The sequence below is a fragment of the Hemitrygon akajei genome, chromosome 24 (assembly GCF_048418815.1).
Source record: "Hemitrygon akajei chromosome 24, sHemAka1.3, whole genome shotgun sequence".
NCBI classification, from domain to species: Eukaryota; Metazoa; Chordata; class Chondrichthyes; order Myliobatiformes; family Dasyatidae; genus Hemitrygon; species Hemitrygon akajei.
In genome coordinates, this window is record NC_133147.1 from 49,058,402 (window position 1) to 49,081,771 (window position 23,370).

General features: G+C 45.3%; 1 protein-coding gene across 1 annotated transcript; it reads right to left on the reverse strand.

The window, feature by feature from the left end:
- Positions 1 to 1,068: 1,068 nt before the first annotated feature.
- Positions 1,069 to 22,511, reverse strand: LOC140715718 (C3a anaphylatoxin chemotactic receptor-like). Its single transcript, XM_073028089.1, has 4 exons — positions 21,997 to 22,511; positions 21,657 to 21,758; positions 21,385 to 21,421; positions 1,069 to 1,302 (listed from the first exon to the last, which is right to left on the reverse strand). The coding sequence occupies exons 1-4, from the start codon at positions 22,509 to 22,511 to the stop codon at positions 1,069 to 1,071; spliced, it is 888 nt and encodes a 295-aa protein (XP_072884190.1).
- Between the last annotated feature and the right edge of the window lie 859 nt (positions 22,512 to 23,370).

Genomic DNA, 23,370 nt, shown 5'->3' on the forward strand with positions numbered 1-23,370 from the left:
ATTTGGGTGAGGTTGCTGTGGAGGATGGAGTCGTATACGGATCTCTGACATCTCCGTTCCTGCATCCCCCTCTCCTTCGGAACTGTGTCCCAGGCCAGTGTTCCTGTACGCCACGCTTTCCTGTTACCCGCACACGCTGTCATTCAGGGGTGGTACGCGGCTCCATTCTCACCCTCCACAAAGCTGACTGGAACGTGTGGGTGTGTGTGAGATGCCAGGTCCAAAGCATCCGGATTCTGGAGCTGACTACTTCACCTTTCCCCTGTTTTGAGAGTCGCTTTTGTACTGCCGTCACTGTCTGTGTTCCCGTCTCTGTCCAGCCCTTAAACACTCCTTAGCTTTCACCTTAGCCCGGCGGAGAAGGATTTACCCGACGCCCGCCGCCTTTTCTTTTAATCTCTTCATCTCTTCAAAAGGACCAGAAACTCGTCGCGGGATTTGGAGGCTTGTGTGCCTCAATCGCGCAAAGAGCTACTTTGGCTGTAGTCAGGCCTTGATGCTTTGGGTCCTGATAGGTTCACCCATGCCAAAGAAATCTCGGGATAGATCTGAGACTAAGAGTGATCCACTGGTCCTCCAGACTCGGGAGTTCAGCAAAGGGTCTACCCTGATTAGTAAAACAAAACTGTTATAGAAACAGCAGTGAAGAATCCTTCTACATCTGAGCGCGATGGCATTCCGGATTCCCCACCTTGCATGCCTAACAGTAGTGAAAACCGAGAGTAAGCTACTGAGACGATGATGAACACTGCCAGAGACGGAGGACCTTCAATGCTGCCCCAAATGCCAATGGCGTAACGCCACTGTCTCTGTACAACACGTTGTCCTGTTACCCGAGGATGCTGCTATTCATAGCAGAACAGGAAGGACAAGAAGTTCAACGAAAAAAGAACTGATTTAAAATTATTTGAGGATATAGTCAATTTGTCTACATTCCCCAGGCGCCTCCACGACAGTGCACATGCGTACTACACGAAGATCGACGCCACTGCTCCCGTCGTGTTTGTGTCTGCCGACTGTTTTCCCGGTGTGTGGATCCGCCTTTGTCCCACCCTGAGCGTAGCTTTTTTATGTCCTCCCCCGCCCCGAGGCAGGCGGTAAAGATGCATCAACCAATAGATAGAAACGCAGCTGGTTGTCACCGTCGTCCACCGCCTCTTCTTCCGCCGTTATATTTGGGTTGGAAGGGCGGGCGCGACCTTTGAGGGAAGGGGCGGTGGGTTTGGGTGGACGCGGTGGCTGCAGATGCCGTTGGTCAGAAGGGTGCTCTTTGGACTTGCCAGGGAGGAGCGAAGGTACAGACTGGCGGAAGAAGAAATTCCTTTATAGAGCTAGGCCGGGTGGGTTGTGGCTTCAGATGTTCGTGGACCCACGTCCCTGCCCTGTTCCTCCCAGTAGAACGGACGGCGGAGTTCGCCTCTGCGTGAAATTGTAACGGGACTTGTTGACATGGGGAATTAGAATGGTGGGTGTTGGCACAATAAAAGTCGAGCGTATCGATTTATCTCGCTTATTATCACCGCAATGTAGTTGTCGTGACATTTGTTGATTTGTGGTAGCATATACAAATTACAAAATACGTAATTAATGTGTAAAATAAAAAAAGAACTAGTGAGGTCATCTTCGTTGGCTGCTCAGATGACGGAAAGGAAGAAGTTTTTTTCTGAATCACTGAGTGTGGATCTTTAGGCTCCTGTACCGCTTCTCCCTTGGTTGTAACGAGAAAAGAGCTTGACCACGGGTGGTAAGGGTTTTTAATGATGCATGCAGTCATCTTGAAGATATTCTTGGTGACGTCCGCATTTCTGCCCATGATGGTGTGGACTGATTCTGCAAACAACAGCAGCCACCTTTGAAGGATGCTTGGTTGAAAGAATTCAGACTGGTGTCGTGCTCAGAGCCCCCAATATTTTCATCTATTTTAAAGCTGTCATGAGACTTTGGAGAAGTTCCTTGTCATCCCTTCCGCTAACAATGATGTAATCTAAGTTCCCCAGCAGCTTTCCAGCACCTGGTCCATGGCTTTCTGACAGACTGCAGGTGCAGATGCAACTCTACAAACAAGCCTATTTAGACATAAGGGGCTTTGTAGGTGGTTTTGGCGAGTAAAACGTTGGACTCTTCTTCCGTGTACATCGCTATGTAGGCCTCAGCTAAGAACGGTTTGCTGAAGTGTTTTCCTCCAGAATGGTTTATCCTGATCAAAGTGTATTGATCTACTGTCAGTATTGGATTGATGGTGAAAGGCAGATCATCACAGATCCTGCAGCCGAATTTTCTTTGCACTCTGGATTACTGGAGTTCACCATAGTCTCCACTCCAGTTTGGACAGAAAGCCGTTCCTATAATCTGCCAGACTAACTATTTTGTCCGGGATGGTTTAAGGAGTCAAATCGGATTTCTGTAACTTTGATGTATTCTTTTAGCGTTGACAAGTCTGAGAATCGATGCGGCTTTAAAAGGAAAGGGTGGTAATCACAAATATTGATTTGATTTTCTTTCTTTTTACTGTTTGATGCTCTTCATAGCATTATCGTGATATTTAAAAACTCAACAAATCATTATCTTTCAACTCATCTCCACTTCGCACGATTCTTAAACGTGTGTGTATGAGATATTTTGACAGTGTTCTGTACACTCAATGGCTACTTTATTCAGTACACCTGTATACCTACCCGTTTATGCAAATATCTTATTAGCCAATTAATTGGCAGCAAGGCAATGCAAAAAAGGGTGAAGTCATGGTCAAGACTTTCAATTATTGTTCAGACGAAACATCAGAATGGGGAGGAAATGTGATCTGAGTGACTTTGACCGTGGGATAATGGTTCAGGCCAGACAGTGTGGTTTGAGTATTACAGAAACTGCGGATTGAATGAGATTTTCACGGACAACAGTCTCTGGAGTTTATAGAGAAATGAGTGAGAAAAAAAACCATTCTGTTCTGTGGTTGAAAATGTCCTGTTTACGAGAGAGTTCACAGGAAAATGTCCAGCCTCGTTCAAGCTGACAGGAAGAAGACAGTACCCCACATAACCGCAAGTTAGAACAGCGGTGCGCAGAAGAACATTTCTGAATGCACGGCACGTCGATCCTTTCAGTGGCTGGACTACAGCAGCAGAAGGCCACACAGGGTTCCCCTCGTAGAGCTGATGAATTGGCCACTCAGTGTATATTGGTACAGATACAGCCAAGATATGGACCTAGAAATAACTGATGTAGACAAGGGAGAGCAGTTGCCCTTTTGGAGCTTATGTGTACAGGGAGAAATAATTCCTTGCAACATTTTTTTTTCTCCGAGGGCATTAATTAACTTAGCGTTTTAATTCAGTATACTACAATAGAAAAAGGAACCTCAGGGAGATTGCGGTGGAAATGTTGCAAGGGGGCGGACCCAAATGGAAGACACAGACTCTATAGTACTAGAAGCTCGACAAAGGTTATCAAGAATACATGGGATGTCGGGAAGAAAGGATTGATCAGAGGGAAATCCAGGCGAGAGCAAAACAGAAGCGGGGAGAAACGAAGCTGGACACGGACACAGGGCCTGGGCTAGGTCTGGTGTAGGAAATATTGTGGAATTGAGACGGTTGCAGAATGGAGAGACGGGGAATGCAGGAGGGAACGCGAGAGTGATGAGGGAAATAGACGAAGGGGAGTTTGGATGGGTTGTAACAGAGAACAGAAACCTGACACACCAGAACGTCACTGCACCCTGACCGCCCCAGCCCAGGCCCTCGATCTGTCAAGGGGCGTGTGGGGTCTTCCCTTGCATTAGCTTGCCCACGTTAAGCAAATTTACACACAGGTGTTCTCCTTTGAGGAATCCACCCTCAGATCGCGGTTATGTGGATCCTAGATCAATCTGTACAGCCAGCCGAGGACCCACCGATAGACAATCACTCAGGAGAACATCAGACTGGACTCGAGTAAGCAAGCTATTCCTACCACTAATATTAGCTCCCGTGACCGTGCGGGATTCCTCCGGGTACATCGCTTAACTCCCACATCCCAAAAACATACTGGTTATAAGTCAATAGACCTTTGTAAACTTTCCTGTGGATAGGCTAGGGTTAAGCAGGTGTGTTGCTGGGCAGTACGGCTCGTTGGTCCGGAAGGGTCGAAAACTGCACAGTACTTTAGTAGTTTTATGTATTGCACTATCACCAAAAGAGAAATATATTTCATGTCAGATATGAGTGACGATAAACCCGAATCAGATATGGGTTCTGGTTGTGGACTGAGACTGGGAAGAGGGCTTGGAGAATGAAATCAAAGCTTGGAAAGGGGGAACGGAGAGGGAAGGAAACGGGAAGCATCAAAGAGTCATTCTGTAATGATCAATAAACCAATTGTTTAGAATCAAATTAATTGGCTGGTATCTTAGGGCTATGCGTGCCTGAACCCACGCCAGCAACCATCCCCAACACCGACCCTGGCAATCCTTCTCTGGCACCTGTCGCACATCGTTCCCTTGACGCTTCACCCTCATCATTCCCAACAAGCTTTGCTTCCGCCCTCCAGATTCACAAAGGAGCTCTCCGGACTACCTTGATAAGTACAGTACTGTGGAAAATTCGAAGCCACCCTCACTACCGAAGTGAGCCCAGGACGGTTGCAGAGTCCTATAAGAACACAGAAGAATACAGCACAGAAATGGTCCACAATATTATACCGATCCAATTAAATTAGTCATCGCATGGCCAACGTGATTGATCGCGTCTGCTAACACAATGTCCACTTCCTTCACACTCATGTGCCCATCCAAACGTCTCTTATCAGTGTCAAATAAGTCTGCCTCCACCAACACCTCTTACAGCGCATTCCAGCTATTCAGCGCACTCTGTGAAAAAAAATCTTACCCTTCACATCTCCTTTGATCTTACCCCCTCTCAACATAAAGGCACGCACTATGGTACTGGGCATTTCAACACTTGGGAAAATATACTGTCTGTCTACTCCAGCTCTGGTTCTCATAATCTTAGAAGCTATTTCTACCACTGCCATCATTAGTATCTTTACTAGCACTACTGTACTTACTAGCACTACTACTATTATTACTACCAGTATTTGTGCAGATACACTGCAGTAAAAGGCCCTTGGCCGTACATGCCATGCCTACCATTTTCCCATTTTCACCAATATAAGTCCATAAGATATATGAGCAGAATTCGGACATTTGGCCCATCGATTCTGCTCCGGCATATTCATTTTCTGCGACAGTCTCCGTATCCCAGCATGCCTGACAATCAAGATTCTTTCACCTTAAAAGCAGGTAAAATTAGAGCTGCCAGTGGCACTGAATTCCACATTTTCACCACTCCCGGGCTTGAAATCCCTCAGTATCTCCCCTCTAAAAGGACTGCCCTTTATTCTGCGGCGGTGTCGCCTGCCCCAATATACGAAAAAATATTACTCCGGATCGACCCTATGGAGGGCTTTCAACAATAGACAGGGTTCAATGAAATCACCCTTCATTCTTCTGAATTTCAGTGAGAAGCCCAGGACCATCAAACTTTCCTCATCTGACAAGCCTATCAACCGCAGAAGGCTTGAGGCTCAAATATGTTAAGTGATCACATGGGCATAATTGGGCGGGGCGGAAGGGCTTGTTACTGGGCTGTATCACTAAATTGAATTAAACATTAATATAAACTGTCCCTGATATTCGACTTAAATCTCATTTCCTCAAGTTAAATATAAGCCTTCGTCTCAATGTTGTTCCCACCATGGGAAAGCGATTCTGACAGTCTGCACTATCTCTGTATCTGTTATCTGAATTTCTTCTGGAAATTCATCTCAGCTTTCTCTGGAACCTCCGGCTCCTTCCCGGTCCTCAGCAGTTTTGGATACTTGCACTCAAACGTTAAATTCACTTGAGCGCATTGAACTAATATTGAACAGGACCTACACAGCGACGGACGGTGGAATTCCTCGGGTGCTCGAGGTAAATAGAGGAATTGTTTTTTTGTGCGGAAACTGGATATTGACTTAGCAAAGGTGGGGTCTTTATTCCGAATGAGCGAAGAGATGAGTTAGTCCACCTCGGTAGAGACACTCTGTGTGTGAAGTTCCAAGAAGCTCAATATGAGGAAGTTGAGGTGTTGACATCATGAGATAATAATTTACTCGGAAAACAGTGAAGACCAAAACTTTTCCTTTTATTTTTGAGATAAATTTCTAAAGAGGCCACGTGGTTAATTTCTGAAATTAACCCTATCCTCTATAGATCATGCGCGGTTGAAGTATTCCTCAGTACTACATTTCCCAAGATTCTTCACAATGGAGAGCATGCCCTGTACGGAACAACATTTTAGACTACATTCAGCAGGATCCTCCACCAAAAGCGTATTTTCACCAGGACAGTCGCCGCGTGCTCGGGTCTGCCGTCTGATTTCCTAGCGCGTGGATTGGTACTTACTCCACCCCACCCCTCAGCTCCTCTGTTGTGCCGAGGCACCCAGTCGAGGTGTACCAACCAAAAGATACAAGTGCAGCCGGTTGTCGCTATTGGGAAAGGCTCCTCTCCCGTCGCCATGCTTGAGTTGGAGGCACTGAGTGGTAGCGGTCGGGTTAGCAGAGGCGCAATGGTGAGAGATACAAATGAGCTGAGTGGTACTGTTGGGTCCTGCTACTGAGGAGGAAAGGGAAACACTGCAGGAAGAAACCAAGTTCTTTAAAACGCGGAGTCGGCTGAGTGGCGGCTCAGATGTTCGCGGCCCCGCCCTCTTCCCCAGTGCTCAACCCCAGGGTGAACAGCAGAGGTTGGCCCACTGCGTGAAGTTATAACGTCATCTTTTGACATGGGGAATTACAATGGTGGGTGTTGACACAGTACTACTTAATTGTATCATTGTTATCTGTCTTATTACCTCCTAATTATCTGTATGTATGATTAAACTCTGATATCTGTTTACTCCAGATAGCCATTAAATTCAGAAAGACGATGGTTGTTGATGAAAGAAAACACATCAACTCCCCCCACGCCAACCGGCACGAAAAAGAAAAGAAACAAAACTCGCAGACCCCAATATCCACACCCCTTCGCCCGCAGTAAAAAAAAAGTTGTATCAACAAAGTCTCAAACCATATAACCATATAACCATATAACAATCACAGCACGGAAACAGGCCATTCCGGCCCTCCTAGTCCGTGCCGAACTCTTAATCTCACCTAGTCCCACCTACCCGCACTCAGCCCATAACCCTCCACTCCTTTCCTATCCATATACCTATCCAATTTTACCTTAAATGACACAACTGAACTGGCCTCTACTACTTCTACAGGAAGCTCATTCCACACAGCTATCACTCTCTGAGTAAAGAAATACCCCCTCGTGTTTCCCTTAAACTTTTGCCCCCTAACTCTCAAATCATGTCCTCTCGTTTGAATCTCCCCTACTCTCAATGGAAACAGCCTATTCACGTCAACTCTATCTATCCCTCTCAACATTTTAAATACCTCGATCAAATCCCCCCTCAACCTTCTACGCTCCAATGAATAGAGACCTAACTTGTTCAACCTTTCTCTGTAACTTAAGTGCTGAAACCCAGGTAACATCCTAGTAAATCGTCTCTGCACTCTCTCTAATTTATTGATATCTTTCCTATAATTCGGTGACCAGAACTGTACACAATATTCCAAATTTGGCCTTACCAATGCCTTGTACAATTTTAACATTACATCCCAACTTCTGTACTCAATGCTCTGATTTATAAAAGCCAGCGTTCCAAAAGCCTTCTTCACCACCCTATCTACATGAGACTCCACCTTCAGGGAACTATGCACTGTTATTCCTAGATCTCTCTGTTCCACTGCATTCCTCAATGCCCTACCATTTACCCTGTATGTTCTATTTGGATTATTCCTGCCAAAATGTAGAACCTCACACTTCTCAGCATTAAACTCCATCTGCCAACGTTCAGCCCATTCTTCTAACCGGCATAAATCTCCCTGCAAGCTTTGAAAACCCACCTCATTATCCACAACACCTCCTACCTTAGTATCATCAGCATACTTACTAATCCAATTTACCACCCCATCATCCAGATCATTTATGTATATTACAAACAACATTGGGCCCAAAACAGATCCCTGAGGCACCCCGCTAGTCACCGGCCTCCATCCCGATAAACAATTATCCACCACTACTCTCTGGCATCTCCCATCTAGCCGCTGTTGAATCCATTTTATTACTCCAGCATTAATACCTAACGACTGAACCTTCTTAACTAACCTTCCATGTGGAACTTTGTCAAAGGCCTTGCTGAAGTCCATATAGACTACATCCACTGCCTTACCCTCGTCAACATTCCTCGTAACTACTTCAAAAAATTCAATAAGGTTTGTCAAACATGACCTTCCACGCACAAATCCATGCTGGCTACTCCTAATCAGATCCTGTCTATCCAGATAATTATAAATACTATCTCTAAGAATACTTTCCATTAATTTACCCACCACTGATGTCAAACTGACAGGTCTATAATTGCCAGGCTTACTTCTAGAACCCTTTTTAAACAATGGAACCACATGAGCAATACGCCAATCCTCCGGCACAATCCCTGTTTCTAATGACATCTGAAAGATCTCCGACAGAGCTCCTGCTATCTCTACACAAACTTCCCTCAAGGTCCTGGGGAATATCCGGTCAGGACCCGGAGATTTATCCACTTTTAAATTTCTTAAAAGCGCCAGTACTTCCACCTCTTTAATTGTCATAGGTTCCATAACTTCCTTACTTGTTTCCCACACCTTACACCATTCAATATCCTTCTCCTTAGTGAATACCGAAGAGAAGAAATCGTTCAAAATCTCTCCCATCTCCCTCGGCTCCACACATAGCTGACCACCCTGATTCTCTAAGGGACCAATTTTATCCCTCACTATCCTCTTGCTTTTAATATAACTGTAGAAGCCTTTCGGATTTACTTCCACCTTATTTGCCAAACCAAACTCGTAACTTCTTTTAGCTTTTCTAATCTCTTTCTTAAGTTTCCTTTTACATCCTTTATATTCCTCGAGCAATTCCTTTACTCCATGCTGCCTATATCTATTGTAGACATCCCTCTTTTTTCGAACCAAGTTTCTAATATCCCTTGAAAACCATGGCGCTTTCAAACCTTTAACCTTTCCTTTCAACCGAACAGGAACATAAAGATTCTGTACCCTCATAATTTCACCCTTAAATGACCTCCATTTCTCTATTACATCCTTCCCATAAAACAACTTGACCCATTCCACTCTCTCGACTCGAGGTCCAGTCCTGTCCACATAACGTTTCCGAGCCCTCACATGTAGAAAGGAAAACGGACAGTATCTCCTCCTACACGCAAAAATTAATAGGTCAGCGCCCCCCCCCCAGCACCGCCAATCAGCCAGATGAAAGAAACACCGAAAAACCGAAGGAAAGTAATATAACATGCAGTCTAATAATCAATCAAATTAATTTCAGAAGATGGAAAATGTCTTTACATCTGCGTAAGAGGAGAGCCTGCGCACAAATTCTGCCCTTCCATAATGAGTTACCGCCGACCCCGGTCCTAATATTGCTGATTCGGGGCCGACGGTTGCTGACTGTCTCTGTTTGAGCCGTCGCTGAACCCAACCGCTCCGATGCGATCCTCCATACTGGGCCCTCTACACCAGATAGTGATGCCACCAGTCAAAATGATCTGCATAGTACATCTATCCATATTTGCCATTTTCACCAGCTTTTCGGGACCGTGCATTGTCCCGGAGAGTGTTGAGCTCTGGAAGTATTGGAGCATCTGCATTTGTTAACTGTTTTTAACGAGACTTGTTCTTCTTGTTTTCCTTCTCGAGTGACTCGTTCTTTGCGGTGCAGTATCCGGCGCTTTCTGTTTAGACTTGTTCAGTTTATATTGAGAGGCTCAGGAATTCCATGTTACTTGTATTATTTTAGTGGACGCCCAGATAGAGTTAATTCCGGGGTCCTAGTTTTGGGCATGTTACGTCTCACAGTGAAAATCGGCCAAGCGACTGATGTTCTGTTGGAATTTTGATGAATAAACTCTGGTCACCATCTCTGCATTGGGAGTCTGTAACCTCCTTTAACATTGTTCCAACATTGACAGCAGACATGATGACTGCTGGAGTGATTGGTGACATCATATCCCCTTGAATTCCAAATTAATTATCTAAATGACACACAGTGGGTAGAGGTTTACTGTAAATGATGCTTGGTTTAAAGATTACACACGTGTCGTACTCACAGACCCAAAACATTAATTTTTTTTACGCTGTCATGAAACTTTGGAGATATTCCTTGTCGTCCGTACTGACAACAATGATGTAATCTAAGTGCCAGGGCGACCTCGCAGCAGCTCATCCATAGCTTTTAGGCAGAGCGCACGTGCAGGTCGAAAATCAAGCCTATTAAGCCATAAGGTCCTTTGTAAATATTTATGGCAAGAAACATTTTGGACTTTTCTTCCATCTCTATCTACAAGTAAGCCTCAGCTAAGACCACTTTGCTGAAGTGCTTCTCTCCTGAAGAGTTCGCCAAGATATTCTCCATCCTCGGAAAATAGCATTGATATCCCTCAAGTAGTGGATTGATAGTGACTCGGGGTAGGACGATGGCAAAAAAAAACCAAACAAAAATAGCGTGCAGTCAGGAAGGCAGCGAGATGATTGGATGTATTTGCAGCCAGAAGGGTGAGTATTAATGTATCAAGTGTGCAGAATCAAAAATGGTAGCAAATACAGTCCTCAATGTGTTATATCTCAATGCACGGAGTATATAAAATAAGGTAGATGATCCTGTTGCACTATGACAAATTGTCAAGTACGATATTATAGCCATCGTTGAACTGATGAAAGGGTGTAGTTGGGAGATAAATGTCCAAGGCTACTCATTGGAATGGAGGGATTAGAAGGTAGGCGGAGGGGGTGGCGTGGCTCAGCTGTTAAAGAATGGTATAATATCAGTAGAAAAATGTCACATAGGTTTGGAAGATGTTGAATCCTTGTGGGTTGAGTTAAGCAACTGCAAGGGTTGAAGGCAGTAATACACAGGCCTTCCAGCAGTAGTTGGGAGGTTAGAGCAGGAAATGGAAAGGCATGTCAAAAGAGCAATGTTATGAGGTCAATGGAGATTTCAACATGCAGGTGGATTGTGAAAATCAGGTTGGAAATGGAGCTCAAGAGTGTGGGTTTGTTGAATGCCCACTAGATGAATTTTTCGGACAGTTTCCCGTTCAACCTACTAGGGGATGAGCTACACTGGGGATAATAATGGAGCTTAAGATAAAAGAACCCTTAGGAGTTGAACTCACTTGAAATTTGATAGGACGAAAGTAGAGTCTGATGTAGTAGTATTTCAAAGGAGTAAAGGAAGTTACTTGTCGACACAGGAGAATACAAGACGGATTTGTAAAGTGGATGCAATGGAGGCTGTGTATTTGGACTTCCTGAAGGCCTTTGACAAGCTGCCACACATGAGGCTGCTTACGAAGGTTAGTCCCCATGGTATCACAAGAAAGTTACTGGCATGGTTAGTGTATTAGCGAACTAGAAGGAGACTGCGAGTCGGAATAAAAGGACCCGTTTCTGTTTGGCCGCCGGTGACTAGTGGTTTTCTGCAGGGGTCGGAAGAGGTTCACCAGGATGATCTCGGTCATGAAAGGGTGATCATACGAAGAACGTTTGATTGTTCTCGATCTCTACTTTCTGGAATACTGAAGAATCAATTGAATCTCATTGAAACCTTTCGCATATTGAAAGGCTTTGACCGAGCTGATGTAGACAGCTGTCTCCCATTACAACCAGGAGAAAAATCTGCAGATGCTGGAAATCCAAGCAAAACGTACAAAGTTTTGGAGGAACTCCGCAGGCCGGGCAGCATCTTTGGGAAAATATACAGTCGAAGTTTTGGGTTGAGACCCTACAACAGGACCGAAAGAAAAGAAAAGATGAGGAATAAATTGAAAAGTTGCGGACAGTGGGTAGAGCAGCACAAGGCGATATGTGAAACCTGGAGGGGGAGGGATGAAATAAAGAAGTGATAAGTGGTGAACTAAAGGGGTCCCCAAACTTTTTGCATCACGGACCGGTTTAATACTGACAATATTCTTGCGGACCGGCTGACGGTAGTGGGGTGGGGGTGGGTATTCAGGTAGGGTTGCCAACTTTCTCACTCCCAAATAAGGGATAAAAGTAGCAGTCAAATACGGGACACTTGTGTTTACCCTGAAAAAGACTACCATGACCATGAGGCCTCGCGCGGGAACCTATGTGCGCATGCGTCAAAGTGCAGATTTTTTTGGAAAACTCAGCAATTCAGTGTTGCCTTAGTCTTGCCGATTCTGTTCAGTGAAACTACACTGTACGTACATTATGTCTACTTTATGTAGGATGTGTATTTATCATGTCATTTATGCTCTTACTATATGTTAGTGTTATTTTAGGTTTTATGTGTTATTTGGTATGATTGGTCAGTTATTTATAGCTCAACAGTGCGTGAGCGGGAATGAGGAAAGGTGCAGCTAACTCATATCGTCTCATATCGCCAAATCATATCATTTCTCTCGCGGCCCGGTAGTACATGATTTGCGGCCTGGTACCGGTCGTCGACTCGGTGGTTGGGGACCACTGGCCTAGACAATCATACATGCCAATCTGTAACTGTGCGACCCGCCGACCTTCACAGGCTCCTGAAACAGACTAGATCACTTCACTCACCCCAACACTGAACGGATCAGTCAAGCTGTCACTTTCAAGAACTCTATACTCAAGTTGTCAATATTTATGTTGATTTCTTCATTGTTATTTTGCTTTCCTTTTTTGTATTTGCACAACTTGTTGGTTATTGGTCTGTCTGTTGGTATGCAGCTTTTCATTGATTGTATATTGTTTCTGTGTATTTGCTGTGAATACTCTGAAAAAAATTCTTAGGGTTGTAGACGGTGACATCTACCTTGTTAATAAATTAACGTTGAAATTTGAATTCGGATTCTTGGTATCAGATCTGACTTTCCCACAGACAATCGCAGGTCCGGGTGTAGCTATGTCTTCCTGGCGGAAGCTGAGCAAATAACGGTGTTCGGAGTTCTGCTCCTTTTGACATCTTAAATGGATTTGGACTAAAATTGAGCTGGGCTCATGGGTTAATTTGTTGACATTTAGAAAATAGAAAGTTATTAGTAACGTTGGATAGTTGGGAATATGGTCACAGCTGTCATCGGGATGTTTCGGAAATGAAAATCTGGACAGGAAAAATGTGAAAAGAGTCATTCCGTCCAGTGTGTGGTTTTCCACTGTTTGTATTTGAGGGGGCTGGTGGTGAAGGTGTGGGGGTCAGTCAAATATCAGAGATGCACAAAGTCAACGAGTGGACCATATGGATTATTGACGTACAGTCAGCGACGATCCGCTTCCTGAGAGTTTGAACGAGATTTGCTATTCTACTGTGACGTCTCACAGCAGTAAGTTTATTTTTCCCTTCAGAACAGACTCTCACTGCTTTTTCAAAAATTTTTGTTCCTCACACCATTCCCTGGAAAGTTTAGCGTCTGCTGTGGGTGAAATCCCCAGCTGATCAGCAGTATCAATATACACAAACCACCAACAATCAATTAAGTCAAAGAAACTTAAATGACCTTTTAACGTGTTAAAGTTTCAAATCTTCTGATGTTTGATCAAAGGTTTCAAAGGCACAGTTAACGTCTGATGTTTTAAATTGTCCATTTAATGTCAGATGTTTTAAATTCAGAGTATTTTTAAATCACATTCTCACACTCAGTTTGCTTTTATGCACTGACTTGCTGCCACTTGATTGGGTGATTAGACATTTCTGTTAAGGCACTGGTGTACTGGTGTACCCGAATAAAGTGACCACTTAGTGTATTGTCATCAGGGTCGTCGGGATGTAGGTCAATCGCAAATATGTGCAAAGAAACGGCTTATCGGGGTTCATGCAGTCGAGTATATGGAGTTCCACTTTGAAAGGAAAAATGACAGAGGTACGTTTGCAATAAGTGGGTGGAGTAGGGGAGCAATGATATGTGGAAGACTCTCAGGTGTTTAAGTCCATATCAACCAGAAAGTGCTAGCACAATTGGAGAGGATGCTTATTTTGTATAAAGTAGGGAGGCCAAATTCCACATTGCATCAGTGGATAATGTTGGTTCGCTTGCTTTTGGAATACATACATTCAGTGGCCAGCAACTCATTAAACACGTGTTATAACAGTGTGTGCAGAAGAGAATCTCGAACCTCGAATTGGATGGGCCACTGTTGCAAAAGAATATGAACAGATAATACACGCAGTGATCACTTTGTTAGTTGCAGGAATTATCTACTTAAGTAGCCGCTGAATGTAATTACGAGACGCAGGAATGTGTTGAGTCAGGGGTTCCATGTCTTTGTTATGTTATGGACCATTATCATTCAGCAAAGTGTCCACCGTACCCCTGAACACCCTGAGTTTCCACTCTCACCTCCTAAACACTTCAACTGACTTTCCCCGGGTGGACACTCAAGGCTTTCAAGTCATTGGGTGGTTTTGAGGAGGAGGTTGTGCATTCGTTCGTTATATGCCCTCGAGTATGACATGCAGTATCATGGTTGTTCATGGTTGTTAATGACCATGATTGTTCATGGCAAAGTTTTCTACGGAAGTGGTCTGCAATTTCCTTCTTCTGGCCTGTATCTTTACAAGATGGCTTAGCCCAGCCATTATCAATGTCCTTCAGAGGTTGTCTGCCTGGCGTCAGAGGTCGCATTAATGATTTGTGATATACACCCGCTACACATACCACCTGTTCTCACGGCTTCATGTGACACTGATCGGGAGATCTAACCAGGTGCTACACCGTATCTAAGGGTGACTTGCAGGCTACTGCAGGTCTTCCAGCTGTTTTGGTCGATAGGTATCTCCGCTACCCAGGAGGGTGTTGAGCGCTCGATTGAGATAAGCTGTCGTAGATTGTGAATAGAATGTTGTTGAGGGGAATTGTAAATCAGACATGAAGGATTGGTAAAGAGTCCCCGATGGGTTGAATGGCCTCATTCTGCTTCTCTGTCTGATCGTCCTATGGTGTATAAAATGGAATGTAATGAAGGGATATTCATCAAATTTAAAGTGTTTAATGTAGGTCGGAGTCGGGTTTATCGGGAAATGGTGTGCTCTAGGACCTGTTCTTGTGTTTCATTGTTCAATATTCTGTATTCTGAACGCATTGTGCAATAGTCTCCGCTCCAGGTCCCTGATGCAAAGGGGGAGGACACCCTCGTTGAAAAAGCTCCATTTCCGTCCCTGCCAATATGGCTAGGCCGAGGGCCCGCGAAGGAGAATCCCTGAGATGTTGTCTCTAGGGTGACGGCGCTTTGGAATTACGTTGCCTAACGTTTAATACGACGCCATGAGCCTTTGCATCCACATTTGATAGTTTTATTTATTTGTTAATCAAACATACTTGAATATAGCCAATCGGAACAGCGTTACGCTGGGGTCAAGGTACAAAATATAATACCAACATAAACACATAACAAAAGGTTATATAGGTTAGTAAGTGCATATAAGATATCTGCAAATACAGTCAGACAGAAAAATATAGTCTAAGACTATATTTAGTGAATCCATGAATGTTGCAGAAATCGGAATCAGTATATTAACAAGAGTTTCATAGCCAGTGCATGGTGACAATCAGTGCTTTCTTCCTCACTGGAACTTGCTGTGACTGACGCTGGTCGTGGAAGATGGGATGGCGTAAGTGGAGCTTCAATTTGTGTCTGACCCATGGAGTGGGTATGCAGGGAACTTCACGCTGTGCCTGATCCTGGGAGTGTGTATTGGGACAATGTGGAGGGAGATTCACTGTGGGTCTGCCTGGGGTAATGTGTGAAGGAACGATTCGGAGGACCCTTCATTCTGTGTCTGACCACGGGAAAATGGGATGGGAGAATGTATAGCGGAATTCACTTGGTGTCTGATCTGAGGAGTTGCTGTTGCAGTGCCCATCACTGGGACAACTCTCTCATGCCTTTTAATACCTTAGCCGACTCCACACATTCACTGAGTCAATGAATATGGCCTTGCCCCCTCCCTGACCCATTTCGCTTTACCACACCTCCCTCCAAGTGGACCACAAGAAGAGAGTCATTCCGTTCGGTGGATTGCTTGCCTTAATGGCCCAGCGAGCTATGTCGGCTGGAGTCAGAGGTTTATGCTTTGGGTCTCGTTAGGTTAACCCATGCCTACAAGTCAAAGGATAGACCCCAGACTGAGAATGATCGACCAGTCCGCTAGGTTTGGGACAGCTCAGGGTTAACAACCTTGACAGGTAAATCCTCACCTGTCACTCATTCGGCATCCCATCCATGCCGTTTAACACCACTCTCCAGCACTAGCGGACAGTGTATGCTCGCACAATTCACATAGTTGTCTCATAGCCCTGATGTTTTCCCGCGAGGGGGAGCATCGAACACTACCACCAGCTGGGTCCCCCATCTCCGATCCATCCGCTAGCCCAACTTCATAAGACCCTAAGGCATGAGTAGGCCAGTCGTCCGATCAAGTCTGTTCTGCCATTCGATCATGGCCAATTTAAATCATATCGATCACCGTCAACGGTTCTGAACCCTCAGCCTCGGCCCCAGCCACCGCTTTCAACAGACTGTTGCGATTCAAGGGCGCCGTTCACCCTCATCTTTCTGGAGGGCTGTTGGGAATATGGGATACATACCGGCCTTGTTGGATCTCACAGTGAAACAGAAACATAGAAATCCTCCAGCACAATACATGACCTTACCTTAGAAATCACTAGGGTGACCCATAGCTCTAAAAGACCTTATCGTATCCGCCTTCACCACCGTGGCCGGCAGACCATTCCAGGCACTCACCGCTCTCTGCGTAAAAAAAAAACTTACCCCTGACATCTCCTCTGTACTTACTCCCCAGCACCTTAAACCTGTGTCCTATTGTGGCAACCATTTCAGACTTGGGAAGAAGCCTTGACTATCTACTGGATCAACGCCTCTCAACTTCTTATACACTTCTATTAGGGCACCTCTCATCCTCTGTTGCTCCAAGGAGAAAAGGCCAAGTTGACTGAAACTGTTTTCATAAGGCATGCTCCCCAATCCAGTTAACAACGTTGTAAATCTCCTCTGCACCCTTTCTATGGCTTCCACATGCTTCCTGCAGTGAAACGACCAGAATTGAGCACTGCACTCAATGTGGGGTCCGACCAGGGTCCGATATAGCTGCAGCATTACCTCTCGGCTCTTAACTTCCATTTCACAATTGATGAAGACCAATACACCGTATACCTTCTTAACCACAGAGTCAACCTGCGCAGCTCCTTCGAACGTCCTATGGACTCGGACTCCAGGATCCCTCCGATCCTTCACACTGCCAAGAGTCTTCTGAAAGTAACTGGGCATTTCTAGTTTAACGTGCAGAAGCCAATGAGACCTTGTAATATTGTGAAACTAGAACTCACAGGAGGCTACAGCACTCCCAAAGAGCTCAATAACTATAGAGCACGCGCGGTTGAGTATTTCCCATTAACTATATTCCCCAACATCCTCCGCAACACAGAGCTTACCCTCTAGCAATAGTTTTTTAGACTACATTCCCCAGAAGCCTACAACTACCGCATATTTCCACTTCTGGAAAATGGCCGCGGCTCATGCAGTGTTCTTGTTTGCCGTCTGCTTTCCAAACGGGTGAATTGGCGTTTACTCCGCCCGACCTCTCAGCTCCTTTAGTGTGCCGAAGCACCTGGTCTAGGTGTATCCACCAAAGGATACAAGTAAAGCCGGTTGTTGATATTGGCAACGGCCACCTATCTCGTGGCCATGTTTGGGGGGGAGGCGCGGGCGCGACCACTGAGTAGGAGCGGTAGGGATGGAAGAGCGCTGTAACGGGAGATACCATTGAGCTGTTGGGACCTGCCACTGAGGAGAAAGAAGCCAAGTATTTAAAAATCGGCGTCGGCTGGATGACGCTTCAGATGTTCGTGGCCCCGCCCTATTCTCCAGTGCTCAACCCCAGGGCAAACAGCATGCATGAATAAAGTCTCATATCTGTTTACTCCAGATAGCCATTAAATACAGAAAGAACATGAATGTTGATAAAAGAAAACACATCGACTCCCCCAGTGCTCCCGGCACCTAAAAGAAAAGAAACAAAACTCGCAGACCCATTATCCCCCTTCGCCCGCAGTAAAAAAAAACAAACAAAATAACAATCGAATAACCCAACGGAGCCGCTCACAAACAACAACTAACAGTTCAGCCCGCGCCCCCCGCCAATCGGCCACAAGAAAGAAACACGGAAAAACTGAAGGAAACTCATACAAAATACAGTCCAACAATCACATTAATTTGAGAAAATGGGAAACGCCTTTTCATCTGTGTAAGAGGAGATTATCCACACAAATACAGTTCTTCTGTAGGGAGAGACCGCCGACCCCGGTCCGATTGCTGTTGTTTCGGGACCGACGATTCCTGATTGTTTCTCTTGGGAGCTGTCGCTGACACCATTAGATTTCGCTGCGATCCTCTGTACTGGCCCTGAACACCGAATGGTGATGCAGCCAGTCAGAATGATCCCCACAGTACATCTATGGAGATTTGCCAGTGTCACCTGCTCTTCGGGACTCTGCAGGGTTCCGGAAAGTGTTGAGCTCTAAGAATACTGGAGCACGTGGATTTGTTTGACGAGACATGTTAAAGAATTACACTTCTTCATGTTTCTTTTTCTCGAGTGACTCGCTTTTTGTGATGCGTATCCGGTGCTTTCTGTTTGGACTTGTTCAATTTATTTTGATAGGCCCGGGGATTCCATGGTACTTAGTGCACTCCCAATTAGAATTAATCGCGGGGTCCTAATTTTGGGCATATTCGGTGAAAAGGATATGTGTCGTACTCCGATCCCCAAATTTTTTGTTCTTTTCAAAGGTGTCATGGACTTTGGAGATGTTCATTGTCATCTCTACCGGTAACAATGATGTCACCTAACTGCCTGGGAGACTTGCAGTACCTGGTCGATAGCTCTCTGCCGGAGAACAGGTGCAGATGCTACTCCGAAACAAGCATATTACAGTGGCAAGGATGTTTGTGAGTATTTATGTTGAGAAACACTTCGGACTCATCTTCCATCTCCATCTATAGGTAGACCTCAGCTAAATTCACTTTGCTGAAGTGCTTTCCCTCAGATAGGTTCGCAAAGACAACCTGTATCCTGGGCAAATGGCATTGATATACGTTAAGTATTGGATTGATGGAGATTCTAAAAACTCGCGATAGGACGATGGCAAGAACGAAAAACCAAAGAAAAATAGTTTACAGTCAGGAAAGGCAGGCAGATGATTGGGCATAATTGCAGTCAGCAGGGTGACTGTCAGTGCATCAGAGATGCAGAATTATAAATAGTAGCAAATACAGTCCGTAATATGTAGTATATCAATGCACGCAGATTATGAAATAAGGTAGATGATCCTGTTGCATTATTACAAATTCTCAGGTACGATATTCTGTTCATCACTGAGTCGTGGCTGAAGGAAAGTTGCAGTTGGGAGCCAAATATCCAAGGCTGCACATTGTATTAGAGGGATAGGAAGGAAGGCGGAGGGGGTGGGGCGGCTCTGCTTGTAAAGAATGGCATCAATTCAGAAGAAAGATGTGACAGAGGATCGGAAGATGTTCAATCCTTGTCGGCTGAGTTAAGCAACTGCAAGGGTAAACTGACTCTGATGAAGGGATACTAATGCGCCCTAAGAGTAGCTGGGATGTGGACCACCGCTTACAACAGGAAATAGAATAGGCGTGTCAAAAGGACAATGCTATGATAGTCATGCGAGATTTCAACATGCAGGTCGGTGGAAAAAATCAGGTTGGAAATGAATCTCAAGAGAATGAGTTTGTTGAACGCCTAGGAGATGTTTTTGTAGAACAGTTTGTCGATAAGCCTACTGTGGGATCAGCTATTTTGGATTGGGTTTATGTAATAAACCGGAGGTGATCAGGAAGCTTAAGATACAAAAAAAAAATGGTGAATAGAGGTATTCTGCAGGGGTTGGTGCCGGGAACGCTTCTTTTTATGCTGTATATCAATAAGTTAGATGATGGAATAGTTTGAAGATGATACGAAGATTGGTGGAGCTGGAATTAGAGTTGAGACAGATAGGATAAAGACGGACTTAGACAGATTCAGGGAATGGGCATAAAAGTGGCAAATGAAATATATATGGTCATGCACTTTGGTAGCAGAAAAAAATGTATGGACTATTTTCTAAATGGGGGAGAAAATCAGAAAATCGGAGATGCGAAGGAAACACATAAAGGTTAAACTGGAGGTAAAATCGGGTGGTGAAGAAGGCACATGCCATGTTAATATTCATTTCAAGAGTTCTGGAATACAGGGGCAGGAATGTGATGGTGAGGCTTTTTAAGCACCGGTGAGTCCTCACTTGTGTATTGTGAACAGTTTGGGCTGTTCATCTGAGAAAAGAAGTGCAGGCACTGGAGAGGGCTCAAAGGAGGTTCAGAAGGATGATTCCGGTAAAGAAAAGGATATCATACGAGGAACGTTGGATAGCTCCGGGTCTGTACTTTCTGGAATTCAAAAGGTTTGATGGGATGTCATTAAAACCTTTCGAAAATTGAACAGCATAGACAGAGTAGATGTGGAAAGGATCAAATCTGCAGATGCTGGAAATCCGAGAAACGTACAAATTTCTGGAGAACACAAAAGGCCAAACAGCGTCTTGGAAAAATGTACAGTCGACGTTTCGGGTTGAGAACCTTCGGCAGGAACGGGCGGGAAAAGTTGAGGAGTAGATTGAAAAGGTCGGGAGAGGTGAGAGAGAAATACAAGTTAATACTTGAAACCGGGAAGGAAGGGATGAAGTAAAGAGCTGGGAAGATGATTGGTGAAAGACATACAAGGCTCGAAAAGGGAAGAGGACAGAAGCTCATGAAAGAAAGATAAGGCAGAAGGCACAACAGGTGAGAAAGGAAAATAGGGGATGTGGAGTTGTATAGCAGGGAGGGCATTATCGTAAGTTTGAGAAATCAATTTTCATGCCATCAACTGGAGGAAGTCAGCGATTGCTATATCGGAATGGAAATTATGAAATGCACAAACAGAGAGTATAATTTACCCAAGGTTGAAATGTCTAACATCAAAGGGCATGCATTTAAGAGGAGAGGGCGTAATTCCAAATGATATGCGAGGTGCAAATAGTTTACACACAGAGTGATGGGTGCTTGGTGTTGCGCAGACTGGGTTGGTGGTAAACACAGATAGTTTAGAGTCTTTATAGAGATGTTTATATCGGCAAAATGAGCTTAATGGAAGGATATCGACAGTGCATAGGCAGAGGGGATTAGATTAATTGGCCATTAATTTACTGATTTAATTGATCCCGGCCATTGCAGGACGAATGGCCTCTGCCTGTGCTATACTGTTCTACGCTCTATGTTCTTAGAATAAAAGTGCAGGAAAGCATCGAACGCCGATCATACTTGTAACCGACCGTCCACTGTGTCTGTGGTCAGGAGATACTGGTCGGCTGAGGGCCGATGAGCTATTCCGTCAGACATTCCTATTTGAGGTGGGATTGCGGTTCGGGGTTTCACCCTGTAGCTCATGCTCGGTGAGGGCCAGCTGGAGCGAGGCAAACACGGAGCGCTTGAAGATCTGACGGAAGTCGCTGCCTGCGAAGACGTAGATAAGAGGGTTGAGGGCGCTGTTGAATGAGGCCAGGGCTTGAGTGAATCTGTACCTGTCCACAGGAACAATTATGTTGAAACGTATTAAGAGGACGCAGAGACTGAAGGGGAGCCAGCAGATCACAAAGGCGGCGACTGCGATCACGATCAGGCGTATGAGCTTCCAGGACTTACCGAACCTTTTCCCGTGCAGCCTCCAGCCAAGGACGGTGTAACTAATAACCATAATCACAAAGGGGGGGGGGGCAGAAGCAGAAGGCCATCACAATAGGTATAGTATTGAAAGGATACCAACTGAAGAGTATAGCCAGCCACATGGCGATGGCTATGACCCAGGCCACGAAGCAGGTCACACGTACCCATGCGAGTCTCAGATGTTGCTGGATCCAGATGGGCCGTGTAACAGCGAGGCAGCGATAGATGCTGATCAGGCATAACAGAAATGCGCAGGCAAAAGCGTTTAGGTACATAATTGATATACACAATTGCACGTTGATGTTAATGAAGTACCCACTGTAATGCTCGGAGATGTGAATCGTGAGGAAGGGGAGAAGTAGGCAATACATCAGGTCAGCCGCAGCCAGGTTCAGAAAGAACACAGTGTGGGCAGTGGACTTCATTTTGAAGCCGGTCACCCAGATGACTGCGCCGTTGCCCGGGACGCCCAGTAGGATGGAGAGGATGATGATAACCATTGACATGACGGAACGTGCTCCCCATTCCATGCTGAATCGACTATCCGTGAAATTGTAGGAGGAGAGATTCCCAGTGAGCGTCGAATTGTACATTCCTTCAGAGTGCGACATTGTCGGATCTGGTAGTGGAAAAATTGTGCAAGTTAGAGGGGTGAAGAATTGAGTGAAAAGCTATTGAGGGGGGAAGGAGAACGAAGAAGGAAGGGGGCCACACGGAACAGAAACAGGACACATAATATGGCAGTGAAGATGGAGTAAGTCTGCTGCAGCGCAGAGACCACAATCTTCTTTCATTACTCGCCACTGGACCCTGACCGCCCAGAACTGTCAAACACCGTGTGGTGGCTGCCCGTGTTTGAGCCTCCCCAAGTGAAACAAAGTCACACGGAGGCGTTCCCTGTGAAGGGTATCCACCCGAACACCGCGGTTCTGTGGATCCTCGATCATCCTCTGCAGCTAGGAGAATATTACACTGGACTCGAGTGAGTAGGCTGCTAATATCTCTGTTACAGGAGGGCGACGGAGGAGAACCCAAGCGCTGGACACTGGCACGTCGACTCAGTTGGGGAGGCTCAAACGTAGAGCAGGAAACTAGAGGAATCTTGACAAGGAGACGGGATTCACAGGGACTCTCGAGAACTAGAGCGGAACTTAGAATTACCGGTTTTAATCGGAACAGGGAACGACGCATCACACGAGAATCGACCAACGAACTGGCAACCTGTTATCGAGTCGCCATCGTATTTATTTCCCAGTCTCTGATGAAAGCCAGATGTACGATAATTGGGTAACTGGCAGCAATTGACTGAAATTGGGGCATGATCAGGGAGAAAGAAGTGTTAAAGGGGAACGGCCAACCGGAACCATGACAATCTCGTGATGAGGCTGCGGTTAAATAGGTTGGTTGCTGGGCGGTGCGGGCTCATTGGGCAGAAAGGCCTGTTCCACCTGAGTCTCTAAATACAGTATG

Coding starts and splice junctions, on each gene's coding strand:
- LOC140715718 (XM_073028089.1), bottom strand. CDS start 22,511: ATGTCGCACTCTGAAGGAATGTACAATTCGACGCTCACTGGGAATCTC. Junction 21,759..21,996: donor CTGGCTATACTCTTCAGTTG/GTATCCTTTCAA, acceptor TCCTGTGGACAG/GTACAGATTCACTCAAGCCC. Junction 1,303..21,384: donor GGCCGGGATCAATTAAATCA/GTAAATTAATGG, acceptor TTCTTCCGCCAG/TCTGTACCTTCGCTCCTCCC.